At 42.7% G+C, this 17,025-nt stretch overlaps 1 protein-coding gene across 11 annotated transcripts in view; it reads right to left on the minus strand.

The window, feature by feature from the left end:
* LOC137301207 (eukaryotic translation initiation factor 4 gamma 3-like) overlaps nucleotides 1–17,025 on the minus strand; it is a 284,740-nt gene that overhangs the window by 12,812 nt on the left and 254,903 nt on the right. For all 11 annotated transcript variants that reach the window (XM_067970666.1, XM_067970674.1, XM_067970671.1 and 8 more), the window contains 5 exons: nucleotides 14,240–14,352; nucleotides 12,753–12,925; nucleotides 3,956–4,081; nucleotides 1,833–1,914; nucleotides 1,577–1,675 (listed from right to left, as the gene is read on the minus strand). In XM_067970666.1, coding sequence (XP_067826767.1) covers nucleotides 1,577–1,675; nucleotides 1,833–1,914; nucleotides 3,956–4,081; nucleotides 12,753–12,925; nucleotides 14,240–14,352 — 593 coding nt within the window. The remainder of the gene's footprint in view (nucleotides 1–1,576; nucleotides 1,676–1,832; nucleotides 1,915–3,955; nucleotides 4,082–12,752; nucleotides 12,926–14,239; nucleotides 14,353–17,025) is intronic.

Raw genomic sequence — 17,025 nt, forward strand, 5'->3', positions numbered from 1 at the left:
ATACCCAAGTCCAGGTCATTAATAAACAGCAAGAAGAGCAGTGGTCCCAACACCGAACCCTGGGGAACACCACTGCACGCTTCCTTCCAGTCTGATAAAAACAACTGTTCACCACTACACTCTGCTTTCTGTTCGCTAGCCAATTTGGTACCCATGCTACCACTGTCCATTTACTCCCATGGGCTTCAATTTTGCTAAAAAGTGATACTTTATCAAATGCCTTTTGAAAGTCCATATACATATCATCAACCCACTCCGTTACTTCGTCAAATAACTCAATCAAGCTAGTCAAACACGATTTGCCTTTAATAAATCCGTGCTGGCTTTCATTTATTAACCCATATTTTTCCAAGTGCCAATTCATTTTGTCACGGATTAATGTCTCTAAAAGTTTGCCCACCACCGTTAGGCTGACTGGCCTGTAGTTGCCAGGTTTAATCCTCTGCCCTTTTTTGAACAGGGATGTAACATTTGCAATCTTCCAGTCCTCTGGAGTTCTAATTAATTTCAATAAGGTGGTTAGAAATGGGATTCCGTAGGTTAAAAAAACATGACCCATTACATAAGCTGAATAATACATTCTTATAAAGCTTGTTATAGGCACATATCAAGAATTGGTTTAAAAAGATTCCTGCACGTACCTTTGATTGCTAATTCAGTCATAACCAAAATGATGAAAATATTATTTTCATTGCCCAGGAATTCCTGGGCAATCAGCGAGACAGATCCTGGGTGGAGAAGTGCCTCCGCCCACTTACTGTCAATGACCTGGACCTCACTGAGAATGCCGGGGTCAGGCTAGTTTAACTATCTTGGGTAGGCAGCTGCACTGTTTCCGTGCTACAGGCCAGGGGAGAAAAGAATGTTGCAGGTCCACAGGGCTCCAGAACCTTCAGCAAACATTTATTAAAAGTACCCCGGCTTTTTCTGCCAGGTTGGGCAAAGCAAATCGATCGATCTCCGGCCTTGGACTTTCTCTCCTCTCCCCTTCCCTCCCCCCGTTGCACGCCAGGAATTCACAGGCGTCCCGTCCTCTGTGTTTAGCATTGCTAAGGACATAAACGAGGAAACCACATCCATCATAATGTGCCGAGATTTCGGACAGGACCTCCTCATCTGATTAACTCAATGAGTAGTAAAATATTTGTGTTGTTCATAAACGCTTTCATAACCCACACAATTTTGCAAGTTTGGACCACTTCTATTTGTTGATCAAAAGTGAACTTTGAAAAGATTCAGATATGCAGCAATGATGGTTTGACTTTTAAATTGAGATAACCTTGAGCATTCTTCATCCCTCGCTTTCTGAATGTCAGTCATTCTGGGGTTTTAAGGATTTTTAAAAACTGCTTGCGTGTACAGCTGCCCACTCTCAATACAGAATGACACTAGTGGACATGTCCAAAGGTTAGCTTATGTTAAAGTTGGGTTCCTGATTGCATCATGTGGCAGGTGCTGGAGACAGAGCCAGGAAAATAGTGATGATTAAGACGAGTAGCTACTTGGCTGCAGTAACGCTAGATTTGTTCTTTAAAAAACTGAATAAGTTGAGGCTCAAAATCAAATGCAGACTCACCTTATCACTAATGAAGTGCTGGACATCCTCTCCTTCAGTTAGGAAATCCTTCCAATTTAGGCCAGCCTCTTTCCATAAGGCCCCGACTTTCTTATGGCTCTATTAATAATAAAAGGCAAATACTCACTTCAGATTCCATTTGAAAAATGTTCAATTGGGAGAACAAATAGGACTTTGATGTTCTTTCCGTTTACAGTTATGCGCGATACCAGTTTGTGAACAAAGTCTACGAATGAAAGGCTCCATTTCTACTCACCATTTGTTTGCATAGAAGGTGCAAAATTTCTGCAAGCAGAACCCCTGCTCTCTCCACAGGAAGTAAAGGTTTACTAAGTTCTCTACAAGAGGAGGGAAAAAAAAAATTTTTTTAATTGCCCAGCAGCCTAGAGACCAGACCTCTGTCTTCACACTCGCAACTAGAGACAACTACAATAAGGGCAGATTTCTTGCAAAATTACATAGAGCGTACAGCACAGAAACAGGCCATTCAGCCCAAATAGTCCATTCCAGTGTTTATGCTCCACTCGAGCCTCCTCCCACCTTACTTCATCTAACCCTATCAGAATAACCTTCTATTCCTTTCTCCCTTGCTTGATCCTAGTTAATGCTGGGAGCAGAGAAGAACTGATAAATTGTATCAATGGACAAACCTCATTCAGAAATAATTATCAACTCTGTTTAACTTCTGTGTACAAGGGGCATGGGTTGCTGTGACAATGTTGTCTTGGAGTATGTGAAGTTTCATTGATGCAACTTTTGTAGATGCTTTGGACTGATAAGAGAATAGTGAGATTTGGCTTTGCCTCAAATAATTTTGAAAACATTTTAAGCAGAAACTACTGGAATATTCCATTAGTACATCTGACTGAATAGTACTGAGCATCCTGGGAAATTGGACATACTGTACATGGCCATATTGTACAATCCAAATCCATCTCACAGAAACAACACTGGGCAAAAACTCAAGTCCAAGTCCAAGGTTTTCGGAAAGGCTGACTTCTTCAAGTAAAAACTTTAATGAAGGCATTGAAAGATCTAAAAGGCAATTCATGTTTAATCATGTTATCGTGAAATACTGAATTTTAAAAATTTGTTTAAACCCTTATTCTGGACATTAGAAATTTCAGTTATTGAGACAAAAAAAAAAATCAGAAAGCATTTTGAGCAATTCATGGGTACCCAATGGCCAGACTGTACAATCACAATATAAATTCTCATTATAAAATAATCGCTACTGTGCGTGACCAGGAAATGTGACATCTTCAATATCTATGAAATAATATATAGCCCATGGGTGATAAAATTCTGTTAGTACTTATGAGTTTACAATGAAATATGTGCTCCACATGCCAAATTTAATATACAAAGATATATACGGATTCTCTATATATGGCGATGGTTACAAAAGGTAAATAAAATGTTCAGGTGTATAATCAGATCCATAGAATACTAGTCCAAATAAATGTTACTGACATACAATAAAGCACTAGTAAGACCACGCAGGGTATTGTGCGCTCTGCTGCAGCAAATTTAAGATAGTAAGGCAATGGAAATTCAGAGGATGGTAACATAGCTTTTTATATCACAGAGTTGTGAAAAATGCTGCAGAGAACTAAATTGCTTCACATTAGAAGAAAAAAAATGGGGAATGATTCAAGTTCTCAAAATAATGAAGGGAACTAATAAAGTGGATGTAGAGAGTTATTTGAAGTAAAACCACAAGGCACAATTATAAACTAAGAAAGCCACAACAAATAACCTTTTTTAGGTTTACAGGGATTTATGGAACAAGCCATCATCCAGTTCTGTACATATCAACTCAGTTCTTGATTCAGCATAGGATATGGATTTTTGGTAGGAATTAGCATCTGGACCAGATCCTCAACGGGCATCTGGACCGGTTTTTTTTGTTCTTGCACTCCAAGATCTTAAATAAAACACAATTTTGTCCAACCTTTCAAGACAGGATGCTGCTTCCTGTCTTGCAAAACATCTTCATCTTCACTGACTCAAGATGACCTACTTTTATTTCTACTATTATTGAAAAGATTTGCAAATTGAAGAATGTAGCAAATGTTAACAAAATTCAATCAACAAAATACTTCAAGTAGCAGGTTTACAGATCCCGTTACAAATTTGGATTCATATTGAGTGTTTTACATGAAAATCTTCAAAGAACTGATCTGAAAGCAGATTTTTTTATATATAAAAAGAATCTCAACATCTACAGAATATAACGCATAGCTGTTAAAAGTAAAATATCAGCGATGAAACCAATTGAGGTCAGAAATTAAAACATTTTTAACATCAATGAATAACTGATGTAAGTACACGTATTTGCTGTGCAATGGACTACTTGATTTTCTTAAGGTTTCTTACGTAAATAATTCTCTCATAGAGATTCCTCCTTCTTGTAACATGGGCGTCACAAGTTCACCCAGGTACAGCCATATATGTGGTATATCAATGGCCATATCCTCTGCCAATTCCAAGAGTTCTAAAAACCTGAGCAGAAGAAACAGAATAAATACTCTTGAGCACAACATTTCATACATCATAATAAACACATTCATTTGTTAGCAAGAAAAAAATAATTCACGATTTCATAACATACAATAGAAACATAGAAAATAGGAGCAAGAGTAGGCCATTCGGCCCTGCTCCGCCATTCAAAATGATCATGGCTGATCGTCTAACGCAGTACCCAGTTTCCGCGTTTTCCCCAAATCCCTTGAGCATTAAGAAATATATCTATCTGCTTCTTGAATACATCTAATGACTTGGCCTCCACTGCCTTCTGTGGTAGAGAATTCCACAGGTTCACCATCCTCTGAGTGAAGAAATTTCTCCTCATCTCGGTTCACTGTAACCCCTGGTTCTGGACTCCCCAGCCATCGGGAAGATCCTCCCTGCATCTAGTCTGTCTAGTCCTGTTAGAATTTTATATGTTTCGATGAGATCACCTCAATCTATCACACTAATGTAACGGTAGCATAAAAATCAAAACAATGTAATATTATGCTTGAATTTTTCATTAAAATTCGTTCATGGGATGTGGGCATCCCTGGCAAGGCCAGCATTTATTGCCCATCCTTAATTGCCCTTGATCAGGTGGTGGTGAGCTGCCTTCTTGAACCGCTGCTGGTGAAGGTTCTCCCATAGTGCTGTTAGGTAGGGAGTTCCAGGATTTTGACCCAGCGATGAAGGAACGCCGATATATTTCCAAGTCAGGATGGTGTGTGACTTGGAGGGGAACGTGTAGGTGGTGTTGTTCCCACGTGCCTGCTGCCCTTGCCCCTCTAAGTGGTAGAGGTCGCGGGTTTGGGAGGTGCTGTTGAAGGCTTGGCGAGTTGCTGCAGTGCATCCTGCAGATGGTACACAATGCAGCCATGGTGCGCCGGTGGTGAAGGGAGTGAATGTTTAGGGTGGTGGATGGGGTGCCAATCAAGCTTTGTCCTGGATGGTGTCGAGCTTCTTGAGTGTTGTTGGAGCTGCACTCATCCAGGCAAGTGGAGAGTATTCCATCACACTCCTGACTTGTGCTTTCTAGATGGTGGAAAGGCTTTGGGGAGTCAGGAGGTGAGTCACTCGCCGCAGAATACCCAGCCTCTGACCTGCTCTCGTAGCCACAGTATTTATCTGGCTGGCCAAGTTAAGTTTCTGGTCAATGGTGACCCCCAGGATGTTGATAGTGGGGGTTTTGGTGACGGTAATGCCATTGAATGTCAAGGGGAGGTGGTTAGACTCTATCTTGTTGGAGAGAGTCATTGCCTGGCACTTGTCTGGCGTGAATGTTACTTGCCACTTATCAGCCCAAGCCTGGATGTTGTCCAGGTCTTGCTGCATGCGGGCACGGACTGCTTCATTATCTGGGGGTTGCAAATGGAACTGAACACTGTGCAATCATCAATGAACATCCCCATTTCTGACCTTATGATGGAGGGAAGGTCATTGATGAAGCAGCTGAAGATGGTTGGGCCTGGGACACTACCCTGAGGAACTCCTGCAGCAATGCCCTGGGGCTGAGATGATTGGCCTCCAACAACCACTACCATCTTCCTTTGTGCCAGGTATGACTCCAGCCACTGGAGAGTTTTCCCCGAGCCCCACTGACTTCAATTTTACTAGAGCTCCTTCGTGCGACATTTGGTCAAATGCTGCCTTGATGTCAAGGGCAGTCACTCTCACCTCACCTCTGGAATTCAGCTCTTTTGTCCATGTTTGGACCAAGGCTGTAATGAGGTCTGGAGCCGAGTGGTCCTGGCGGAACCCAAACTGAGCATCGGTGAGCAGGTTACTGGTGAGTAAGTGCCGCTTGATAGCACTGTCGACGACACCTTCCATCACTTTGCTGATGATTGAGAGTAGACTGATGGGGCGGTAATTGGCCGGATTGGATTTGTCCTGCTTTTTGTGGACAGGACATACCTGGGCAATTTTCCACATTGTTGGGTAGATGCCAGTGTTGTAGCTGTACTGGAACAGCTTGGCTAGAGGCATGGCTAGTTCTGGAGCACAAGTCTTCAGCACTACAGCTGGGATGTTGTCGGGGCCCATAACCTTTGCTTGATATCACGTGGAGTGAATCGAATTGGCTGAAGACTGGCTTCTGTGATGGTGGGGATATCGGGAGGAGGCCGAGATGGATCATCCACTCGGCACTTCTGGCTGAAGATGGTTGCAAACGCTCCAGCCTTGTCTTTTGCTGGACTCTGCCATCATTGAGGATGGGGATGTTCATGAAGCCTCCTCCTCCCATTAGTTGTTCAATTGTCCACCACTATTCACGACTGGATGTGGCAAAACTATAGAGCTTTAATCTGATCCGTTGGTTGTGGAATCGCTTAGCTGTCTGCAGCATGTTGCTTCTGCTGTTTAGCATGCATGTAGTCGTAGTTTCACCAGGTTGGCACCTCATTTTTAGGTACGCCTGGTGCTGCTCCTGGCATGCTCTTCTACACTCCTCATTGAACCAGGGTTGATTCCATGGCTTGTTGGTAATGGTAGAGTGAAGAATATGGCTGGCCATGAGGTTACAGATTGTGTTGGAATACAATTCTGCTGCTGCTGATGGCCCACAGCGCCTCATGGATGCCTAGTTTTGAGCTGCTAAATCTGTTCTGAATCTCTCCCATTTAGTGTAGTAGTGCCACACAATACGTTGGATGGTGTCCTCAGTGTGAAGACGGGACTTCGTCTCCACAAGGACTGTGCGGTGGTCACTCCTACCAATATTGTCATGGACAGATGCATCTGTGACAGGTAGATTGGTGAGGACGAGGTCAAGTAGGCTTTTCCCTTGTGTTGGTTCACTCACCACCTGCCGCAGGCCCAGTCTGGCAGTTATGTCCTTCAGGTCTCGGCCAGTCGTGGTGCTACCCAGCCACTCTTGGCGATGGGCATTGAAGTCCCCCACCCAGAGTATATTCTGTGCCCTCGGTACCCTTAGTGCTTCCAAGTGGTGCTTAACATGAAGGCGGATTAATTAATCAGCTGAGGGAGGGCGGTAGGTGGTAATCAGCAGAAGATTTCCTTGCCCATGTTTGACCTGATGCCATGAGATTTCATGGGATCCGGAGTCAATGTTGAGGACTTCCAGGGCCACTCCCTCCTGGCTGGATAGCACTGTACCTTTGGTGGGCTTGTCCTGCCGGTGAGACAGGACATACCCAGGGATGGTGATGGAAGAGTCTGGGACGTTGGCTGAAAGGTATGATTCTGTGTGTACGGCTATGTCAGGCAGTTGCTTGACTAGTCTGTGGGACAGCTCTCCCAATTTTGGCACAAGTCCCCAGATGTTAGTGAGGAGGACTTTGCAGGGTCGACTGGGCTTGGTTTGCTTTGTCGTGTCTGGTGCTCAGTGGTCCGATGCTGGGTGGTCTGTCCAGTTTTATTCTTATTGTGACTTCCTGTAGTGAGATTATACAACTGAGTGGCTTTCAAGGCCATTTCAGAGGGCGATTAAGAATTAACTACATTGCTGTGGGTCTGGAGTCACATATAGGCCAGACCGGGTAAGGACAGCAGGTTCGAATGTGCTAACTTCTTACCCTCCTCTTCCCCGCACACCCCCCGCCCCCCCACCAAAAGAAAAGTAACCCATGTTGGTACATGAGTGGTTCCCCAGGTAATAGATGAATGTTCAAGCATATATGGTACACAGTAAACTCAGCCTACATGTGTAGTGAGTGCCCATCATTAGACACAGACCTCTGCTATTTTGGGTTATTACTGCTGTTGAACACACATGGTCAGCCCTTGGTGTACATGAAGCACGATACATTCTGATCACTGGTTTGCACCCACTACTGATATTATCGATTTGAGGACTGGAGAAATTAACACTAAAATATACTGTAACTTGAGTGGAATTAGTTTCGCACCGTTAATTACACTTTAAACCTAAAAATGAATCATAGAAAGGTTACAGCACGGAAAGAGGCTATTTGTCCCATCGAGTCCGCGCCGGCTCTATGCAAGAGCAATCCAGCTAGACCCCCTCCCCTATCCCAGTAGACCTGCAAATTTTTTCCTTTCAAGTGCTTATTCAGTTCCCTTTTGAAGAACGAACCAGTGTTTTATAAAGGTTCATCATGACTTCCATGCTTTTGTACTCTATGCCTCTATTTATAAAGCCCGGGATCCTGTATGCTTTTTTTTTAAACCGCTTTCTCAACCTGCCCTGCCACTTTCAATGATTTGTGCACATACACTCCCAGATCTCTCTGTTCCTGTACCCTTTCAGAGTTGTGCCCTCTAGTTTATATTGCCTCTCCTCGTTCTTCCTACCAAAATGTATCACTTTGCATTTTTCTGTGTTAAATTTCACCTGTCACGTGTCCACCCATGCCACCAGCCTGTCTATATCCTCTTGAAGTCCATCACTATCCCCCTCACTGTTTACCATCCTTCCAAGTTTTGTGTCAGCTGCAAATTTTGAAATTGTGCCCTGTACACCCAAGTCCAAGTCATTAACATATATCAAGAAAAGCATAGGTCCCAGCACCGACCCCTGGGAACACCATTGTACACCCCCCTCCAGTCTGAAAAACAGCCATTGACCATTACTCTCTGTATCCTGTCACTTAGCCAATTCTGTATCCATGTTGTTACTGCCCCCTTTATGCCATGGGCCACAATCTTGATGATAAGCCTACCATGCGACACTTTATCAAACACCTTTTGAAAGTCCATATGCATCACATCAACTGCATTGCCCTCATCTATCCTCTCTGTTACCTCATCAAAAAAACTCTCAGGTTAGTTAAACACGATTTGCCTTTAACAAATCTGTGCTGGCTTTCCTTAATCAATCCACCCACGTCCAAGTGACTGTTAATTCTGTCCTGGTTTCTGAAAGTTTCCCCACCACAGAGGTTAAACTGACTGGCCTAAAGTTGCTGGGTTTATCCTTACACCCTTTTTTGATCAAGGGTATAACATTTGCAATTCTCCAATCCTCTGGCACCACCCCCTGTATCTACGGATGTTTGGAAGATTCTGGCCAGTACCTCAGCAATTTCTCCTCTCACCTCCCTCAGCAACCTAGGATGCGTCCCATTCGGACCGGGTGAATTTTCTGCTTTAAGTAGAGCTAGCCTTTCAAGTACTATTTCTTCATCAATTTTTAGCTCATCGAGTATCTCAACTATATCTTCCTTTACTGAGACTCTGGCAGCGTTTTCTTCCTTGAAGACAGATGCAATGTACTCATTTAGTACCTCAGATATGCCCTCTGCCTCCACGAGTAGATCTCCTTTATGGTCCCTAATCGGCCCCACCCCTCCAAATTTACCAGTAATTTACTAAAAATTATCTTTGCAAATGAAGTACCGTGGTAATATAAAGAAAATTACTTTGCAGTATGTATAGCAAAGGGAACGACTGGACATAAGAACATAAGAAATAGAAGCAGAAGTAGGCCAACTGGCCCCTCGAGCTTGCTCCGCCATTCAACAAGATCATGGCTGATCTTCTACCTCAATGCCATTTTCCTGCACCATCTCCATATGCCTTGATGCCTTTAATATCTAGAAATCTATCAATATCTGTTTTGAATGTAATCAATGACTGAGCCTCCACAGCCCTCTGGGGTAGAGAATTCCAAAGATTCACCACCCTCTGAGTCAAGAAATTTCTCCTCCTCTCAGTCCTGAATGGCCTACCCCTTATTCTGAGACTGTGACCCCTGGTTCTAGACTCCCCAGCCAGGGGAAACATCCTCCCTGCATCTATTGTCGAGCCCTGTAAGAATTTTGTATGTTTCAATAAGATCACCTCTCATTCTTCTAAACTCTAGAGAATACAGGCCTAGTCTACTCAATCTCTCCTCATACCACAATCCCGCCATCCCAGGAATCAGTATGGTGAACCTTCGTTGTGCTCCCTCTATGGCAAGTATATCCTTTCTTGGGTAAGGAGACCAAAATTGTACACAGTACTCCAGGTGTGGTCTCACCAAGGCCATATATAATTGCAGAAAGACATCTTTACTCCTGTACTCAAATCATCTTGTAATAAAGGCCAACATACCATTTGCCTTCCTTATTGCTTGCTGCACCTGCATGTTAGCTTTCAGGACACCCAGGTCCCTTTGAACATCAACATTTCCCAATCTCTCACCATTTAAAAAATACTCTGAATTTCTGCTTTTCCTACCGAAGTGGTTAACTTCACTTCTTTCCACATTATATTCCATCTGCCATGTTCTTGCCCACTCACTTAGCCTGAATATATCCCTTGAAGCCTCTTTGCGTCCTCCTCACAACTCACATTCCCATCTAGTTTTGTGTCATCAGCAAACTTGGAAATATTACATTTGGTCCCCTCATCCAAATCATTGATATAGATTGTGAATAGCTGGGGCCCAAGCACCAATCCCTGCGGTACCCCATTAGTCACAGTCTGCCAACCTGAAAAAGACCCATCTTTCCTGCTCTCTGTTTTCTGGCTGTTAACCAATTCTCAATCCATGCCAGTACGTTACCCCAATTCCCCGTGCTCTAACTTTGTTCACCAACCTCCTGTGTGGGACCTTATCGAAAGCCTTCTGAAAATCCAAATACACCACATCCACTGGTTCCCCCTTATCTATTCTACGAGTTACATCCTCAAAGAACTCCAATAGGTTTGTCAAACATGATTTCCCTTTCATAAATCCATGTTGACTCTGCCAACATGACTGGAGCGACAATTAAATTCTCAGTCCATCAAATCTCAATCTCTGTTCATCCTTACAGTTAATATGTAACTGACTAGTGAAGAACTTAATATCCAGTCAAATTCCTGGTCCTGTGATAACACAGAGCTTTGCTCAGTACTTGCCTCTGTAAGGAGTCCAGGTAAACAATCAGGTGTCATGCGGCCTCTGTCTGAAGTTGTGGCTCAGGTGAACATAAAAGATCAGTGGCGCTAATGGAAGAGGACTGGGCAGTTCTCGATGTCCTGGCCAACACTCCCCCCTCAGAACGACTGGTCATTTCGATCACACTTTGTGCCTCAGTGGTGGCGCAGAATAGTTGCCACATTTGCCAATGTAACAATCATTGTATCTCAAAATGTAATTAGCCGTGTAAAGTGCTTTGTAACATTTTAACGTGGAAGGCATTCCACAAATCTATCATAGTTTGTTACAGCACAGAAGGAAACCATTCAGTCCACCGTGCCTGTGCTAGCTCTTCGAAAGAGCTATCCAATTAGTCCTACTCCCCTGCTCTTTCCACATAGCCCTGTAAATGTTTTCCCTTCAAGTATTTTATCAATTCCCATTTGAAAGTTGTTATTGAATCTGCTTCCACCACCCTTTCAGGCAGAGCATTCCAGATCATAACAACTCTCTGAAAAAAATGTTTCCTCACCTCGCCTCTGGTTCTTTTGCCAATCACCTTAAATCTGTGTCCTCTGGTTACTGACTCTTCTGCCACTGGAAACCGTTTTTCCTTATTTACTCTATCAAAACTGTTCATGATTTTGAACACCTCTATCAATTCTCCTCTTAACCTTCTCTGCTCTGAGGACAGCAACCCCAGCTTGTCTAGTCTCTCCATATAACCAAAGTCTCTCATCCCTGGTACCATTCTAGCAGATCTCTTCTGTACCCTCTCCAAGGCCTTGACATCCTTCCTAAAGTGTGGTGCCCAGAATTGAACACAATACTCCAGCTAAGGCCTTATCTGTGTTTTATAAAGGCTTAGCATAACTTCCTTACTTTTGTACTCTGTGCCTTTATTAATAAAGCCCAGGATCCCATATGCTTTTTTTTTAAAAACAGCCTTCTCAACTTGTCCTGCCATCTTCAAAGATTTTTGTACATACACCATGTCTCTCTGTTCCTGTATCCCTATTAAATTGTACCATTTAATTTATATTGCCTCTCCTCATTTTTCCAAACCAAAATGTATCACTTCACACTTCTCCGTGTTAAATTTCATCTGTCATGAGTCTGCCCATTTCACCAGTCTGTCTATGACCTCCTGAAGTCTGTTACTCTCCTCCACATTGTTTACAACATTTCCAAGTTTCGTGTCATCTGCAAACTTTGAAATTATTCCCTGTATACCCGTTAATACAGATCAAAAAAAGCAAGGGTCCTCATACCGACCCCTGGGAAACCAGTCTGAAAAACAACCGTTCACCACTACTCTCTGCTTTCTGTCCCTTAGCCAATTTTGTATCCATGCTGCCACTGTCCCTTTTATTCACATAGGCTTTAATTTTTCTTACAAGTTTATTGTGGTACTTTATCAAATGCCTTTTGAAAGTCCTTATACACAACATCAACTGCACTACCCTCATCAACCCCCTCCGTTATTTCATCAAAGAACAAGTTAGTCAAACACGATTTGCCTTTAACAAATCAGTGCTGACTTTCATTTATTAGCCCATACTTTTCGAAATGCCAATTCATTTTATCCGGGATTAAATCCAAAAGTTTCTCCACCACCAACTGGTTAGGCTGACCGGGTTTATCCCTCTCCCTTTTTTGAACTGGGGTGTAACATTTGCAATCCTCCAGTCCTCTGGCACCACCCCCAGATGTAGCTGTTATGATATAATTGTCTGCTTGCTTTTGCACACTGCCACCAGATCTCACTTCCTTTCTAAAGTTTTACCCTTCCCAATATTATCTGTGCAAGATTTCATTGCACATTATTTTTCTTCATCAAGTATCACACACCCTTTGAAGAATTCATCCTTGGGTAGTTTTCCCGACTGTATCATCTGGAAGAAAAGCTGACCCATGTGTTCTCTTGTTATTTGACTTCTCTCCAATGTTGACTCTACACCAACTCTCACAAAGACATGGAGCAGGCTCAGCGAATTCAGTTCATCCACACATTGGAGCGCTTCCTGGAAATAGAAAACAATTCTAACCAAATGGAATTTCCTTTTGTCATTTCTCCATCTGCCTTCAGTTTTATCCATTGCAAAGACTTGCTTTAGAAACGCACATTAATGTTTTTGAACAAAAATTTAGATTGGGGCATCAGAAACCAGTTCTCAAAATGTGAACTCAAGTTGCTTCCTTATGTTTACGTGCAACAGTGATAATTTAGAATATTAAAATTTTCACTGCAAGTATTTATTTTCTTCCTTTCCTTTCGTTATCTGCTCCACCATAGTTTTCAAATAATAGTGGACATCAAAATTTAAGTTAACTTTAATTTAAAAATTGCAGGGCGGAAGGGCAGTGGAGGATGGCTGGAGGAGAGACTAACCTTTCCTTCAACTGCCAATTCTATCTGGTGGTATAACTAAAGGATGCACAGTTACTGCAGGGCATGACAGACAAGAACTTGGAATGGAATGGGCCAAGTGGCTTTGCTGAGGACTAAGTATGATGGGACTGGAGATGAACAAATAAACATGTGAAGTAAGGGTTTTACGATTAGGAGGGATATTCAATAGAATTGTAAGGCAGAAAAAAATACCCAATTCTTCACAATCTGTCATGGGAATTTAAAATTTTTTCCTCTCCATCCTTCCCTATCCATTGTGCTAGACATAAAAGGCTGTATAATCAGACGTTCAGAGTATACTGTCCCTGTCGGCAGATTAGAGGCGCCCATTGACAAAGCAAATATGGACAGGAGTTGCCTCATTACATTTCAGAATGACAAAAACTCAAAACATGCAGCAGGAAGGATGAAACTCTGGCCACTGAGATGCGAGGGGAACACCTCAAACAGCAGGCTCCTGTCTAAGGTGCAACAACTTTGGAGACATCTGCCAGCATTTTGGCATTAATAACAACAAATAAAAGTAACCATGGTCAAAAAATGTGGCCTCAGAATTTTGAATACGATATATACATTTTCATATGCATTTCCAAGAAAATTCAGTGTTCAGGATTAAAGGTAAATTCCTTGAAAAAGCATCTTGCAAAATGTTAACCCCATTTCTAAATTTGAGTATACAGAAAGTTGTCAGATATTATGTTGAATCAAACATGAACAGAACTGTTTGACAATTTTTATGCTGAGCTTTCAGTGGAATCTGCTATAGAATACAGACTACCAGAAATCTCCATAGCCAACCGTTTAAATGTATGGAAACAATGCTACTCATGGAAACCATGGGGCAATATTACAGTCAGTAACAATGTAAACTTCTTTTAACAGTTGGTTGCTGAATTATAGTAATTAAAATCCTGCAAGTGTTCACCTTATAATCATTAATGTGCAAAAACTCATCAATAATGGATTTTGATTTTTTCTCCATCTCCTCGTCAGACAGAGCAGGTTTGGGGGAAGCACCAGGAGGAAATTCAGGCTTCACTGAAAAAAAATCAAATTTGAAAAAGATCTCCATCAGTGTACAGGCCCTTTACATACTGTCGGCAGCTAATTAACCATAGACAGGTTTCTCAAAGGAAAGCAACAGGTTAGCTACTATAAATTCAAGTTATATCAATGCATCTCCATTTTTACACTTTTCTTTTTAAATGAAGTCCGTCTGCTACAGCCGACGTACAACTGCTGCAAATTCTTACCCACCTGGATGGATCACGAAATTTTAGAATTTAAAATAAATAATAGTGTTCTTGTAACAGAGATTGTAACAACTTTGTACATTGGTTTCGGTCTTACTCACATTACTGGTCAGAATAATGAAAGGAGGAGCCCTCAAGACATTGCCAGTTTCCCGTTGTAATTATACTTTATGACATCAGCAGCTTGTCACAGAGATGTCACCAGGCCATACGATCCAGCTTAGTGCTGGCATCAGAGCAGCTATTTTCTCCTTCCTGCACTCAACGACTTCACCAGGCACCTCCCTGCCCAGCACAAGAGCAGAGTATCCTGGACACTCTAATTTCCTCTGAAGGAAGATTTTATCATGCAAATATACGTCCGTGTTATCGATGTTTATAAATCCTTGGAATTAAAGGCTGATAAATAAATCCTCTACCGTTGCAACTGCTGTTGCAACATAAATAATACACATCAGTTATTTTCATTGGCAGTGAAGAATGTGGAGTTTGTATAGTTGCAGATTAGTCAATAGTAAAAACACAAAGCTGTCCATCAGCCAAAAAAGGCATGAAAAGACTAACAGGTTACTTTTCCCCACTCCTCATTTCCAGAGGTTATTGACTCATGCTTCGGTATGGCTCCACAGCCACCTGTTGCATTCTACCACCTTGCCCAAGGGCCATTCTTCAAGTGTGAACCTACTGAGTGTGGAGGCCTAGTTCAATACGTGTGGAAAAAGGGGGAAGGGGGGGGGGGGGGGGGGGGAAGAGGGTAGGATACTGCCAAGCCCAATCTGGCCCTCATCTGACAGCCACAAGCTGTACTTCCAGTCCAGCAAGGCACCACTAGATAGTGAGCAGGAACCCTGGCTGATTTTGCCCTCCCTTGCCAAAGGGCATAGAACCCAATTGTATCACCCTACTGTTACCTTACCCGAGATTAACTAAGTCAGCACGGACAATGAATTGACCTGGAACTTTCTAGTCTTCGTGGCTCAGTGGCATAGCTTTTACCAACTGAGTCACTGGGGCCCTTTTTATAAATGAAATAAAATGATCTTTTGTGGTGTTTCTAATAGACAAATATAAAAAGTGTTACTCTCTTCTTTCCCTGAAGCCTTTTACTTTGTCTCCCTCTGTATGCCTCATCTTTTTTTTCATTGTTTCTGTCTTTCTCTTCGCATGCTCTTGATTTTGTTCTGTTTTTGTCCACAGTCTCCTCTCTCCTCTTCATGGGAAGATGGGTATCGAGGGATATGGGCCAAGTGCAGGCAATTGGGACTAGCTTAGTGGTATAAACTGGGCGACATGGACATGTTGGGCCGAAGGGCCTGTTTCCATGTTGTAACTTCTATGATTCTATGCCTCTCACATAAGCTCTTTTGCTAATTTACTCAATTTGTTTCTCACATTTTCTAAAGCTCAATGTATGCAGAAAGATAGCAGCCATAATGTACCATGTTAGAGACGGCTACAGGGGGATGGGGCCGGAGCCCCCTTTGGGAACTTTTGCAACATGCAAAGATTAGAAACTGGAACCTGGGGGGTGTTGGGATGGAGAGAGAAGGCAGGGCTGGGATATATATCTTAAGTCATATAGCTTTCCTGTGTTGTTGCAACGGATCCAGTACTGGGATGCTCGACACCTGTGCAAAACATGCAACTGAGAGAAATAGGGGCACTGGAATGGAGTAAGGAAAGCTGCATGCATGGATTGGAGGGTGGAAAGGGGAACTGCTGAATAGGTGCAGCAGAGTATTCATTAGAAAATCTCAGGAAACAACACTAGATGGTGGGGCTTGGGAGTGACTAGACCAGAGAGCACTTGACCAGGCCTGGAGGAGCGTGGAGTCGAGCCCCAGGCTTCAAATCCAGGAGGCTGCCAGCAAATACTGAAACTTCCATATGATGCGCTCCACCCCAATTGCTGAGGGAGGCTCCGTCACATCTCCTACCTCATTGGTCAATAGGCCCTCCAATAAACTCCTTCTGACCAATGGAATGCACAGACCAATCAGATCATGTAAAACAGACAATTGTTAAAAAATATAAATTTACATAAAATCAAATCTACATAAATTCTAGGTCAGTTGCTGGAATCTCTAGTCCACAAGTACCACTAAATGTTTAAGTATTGTATTATTCTCTACGGCACATCCTGACAGCTGGCTTAAGAGTGGTATTGGCAAAGGCCCACAACTCGGATGCTCGCTTGCCTTTATGGTTGCAAGTATGGGAGCGTTAGGGGGAGGAAACAAAGAGCAATGCCAAAGAATACTTTTAGAAGTGTCGCAGCAAGTTATTTGAGGTAGTTCAGTTAATATTTTTTTCTCATCAGGGTGACCAAATGTGATAAATGCTGCTTTGCGGCAGAACCATGCCTTGTATGTAAAATACTGTAGGTCTGGATGTGAAATATTGCCAAAATTAACAGTGCATAGAGTGCAGCTTTGTTTAGTTTAGTTCTGCACATGCA

The sequence above is a fragment of the Heptranchias perlo genome, chromosome 32 (assembly GCF_035084215.1).
Source record: "Heptranchias perlo isolate sHepPer1 chromosome 32, sHepPer1.hap1, whole genome shotgun sequence".
Taxonomy (NCBI): Eukaryota; Metazoa; Chordata; class Chondrichthyes; order Hexanchiformes; family Hexanchidae; genus Heptranchias; species Heptranchias perlo.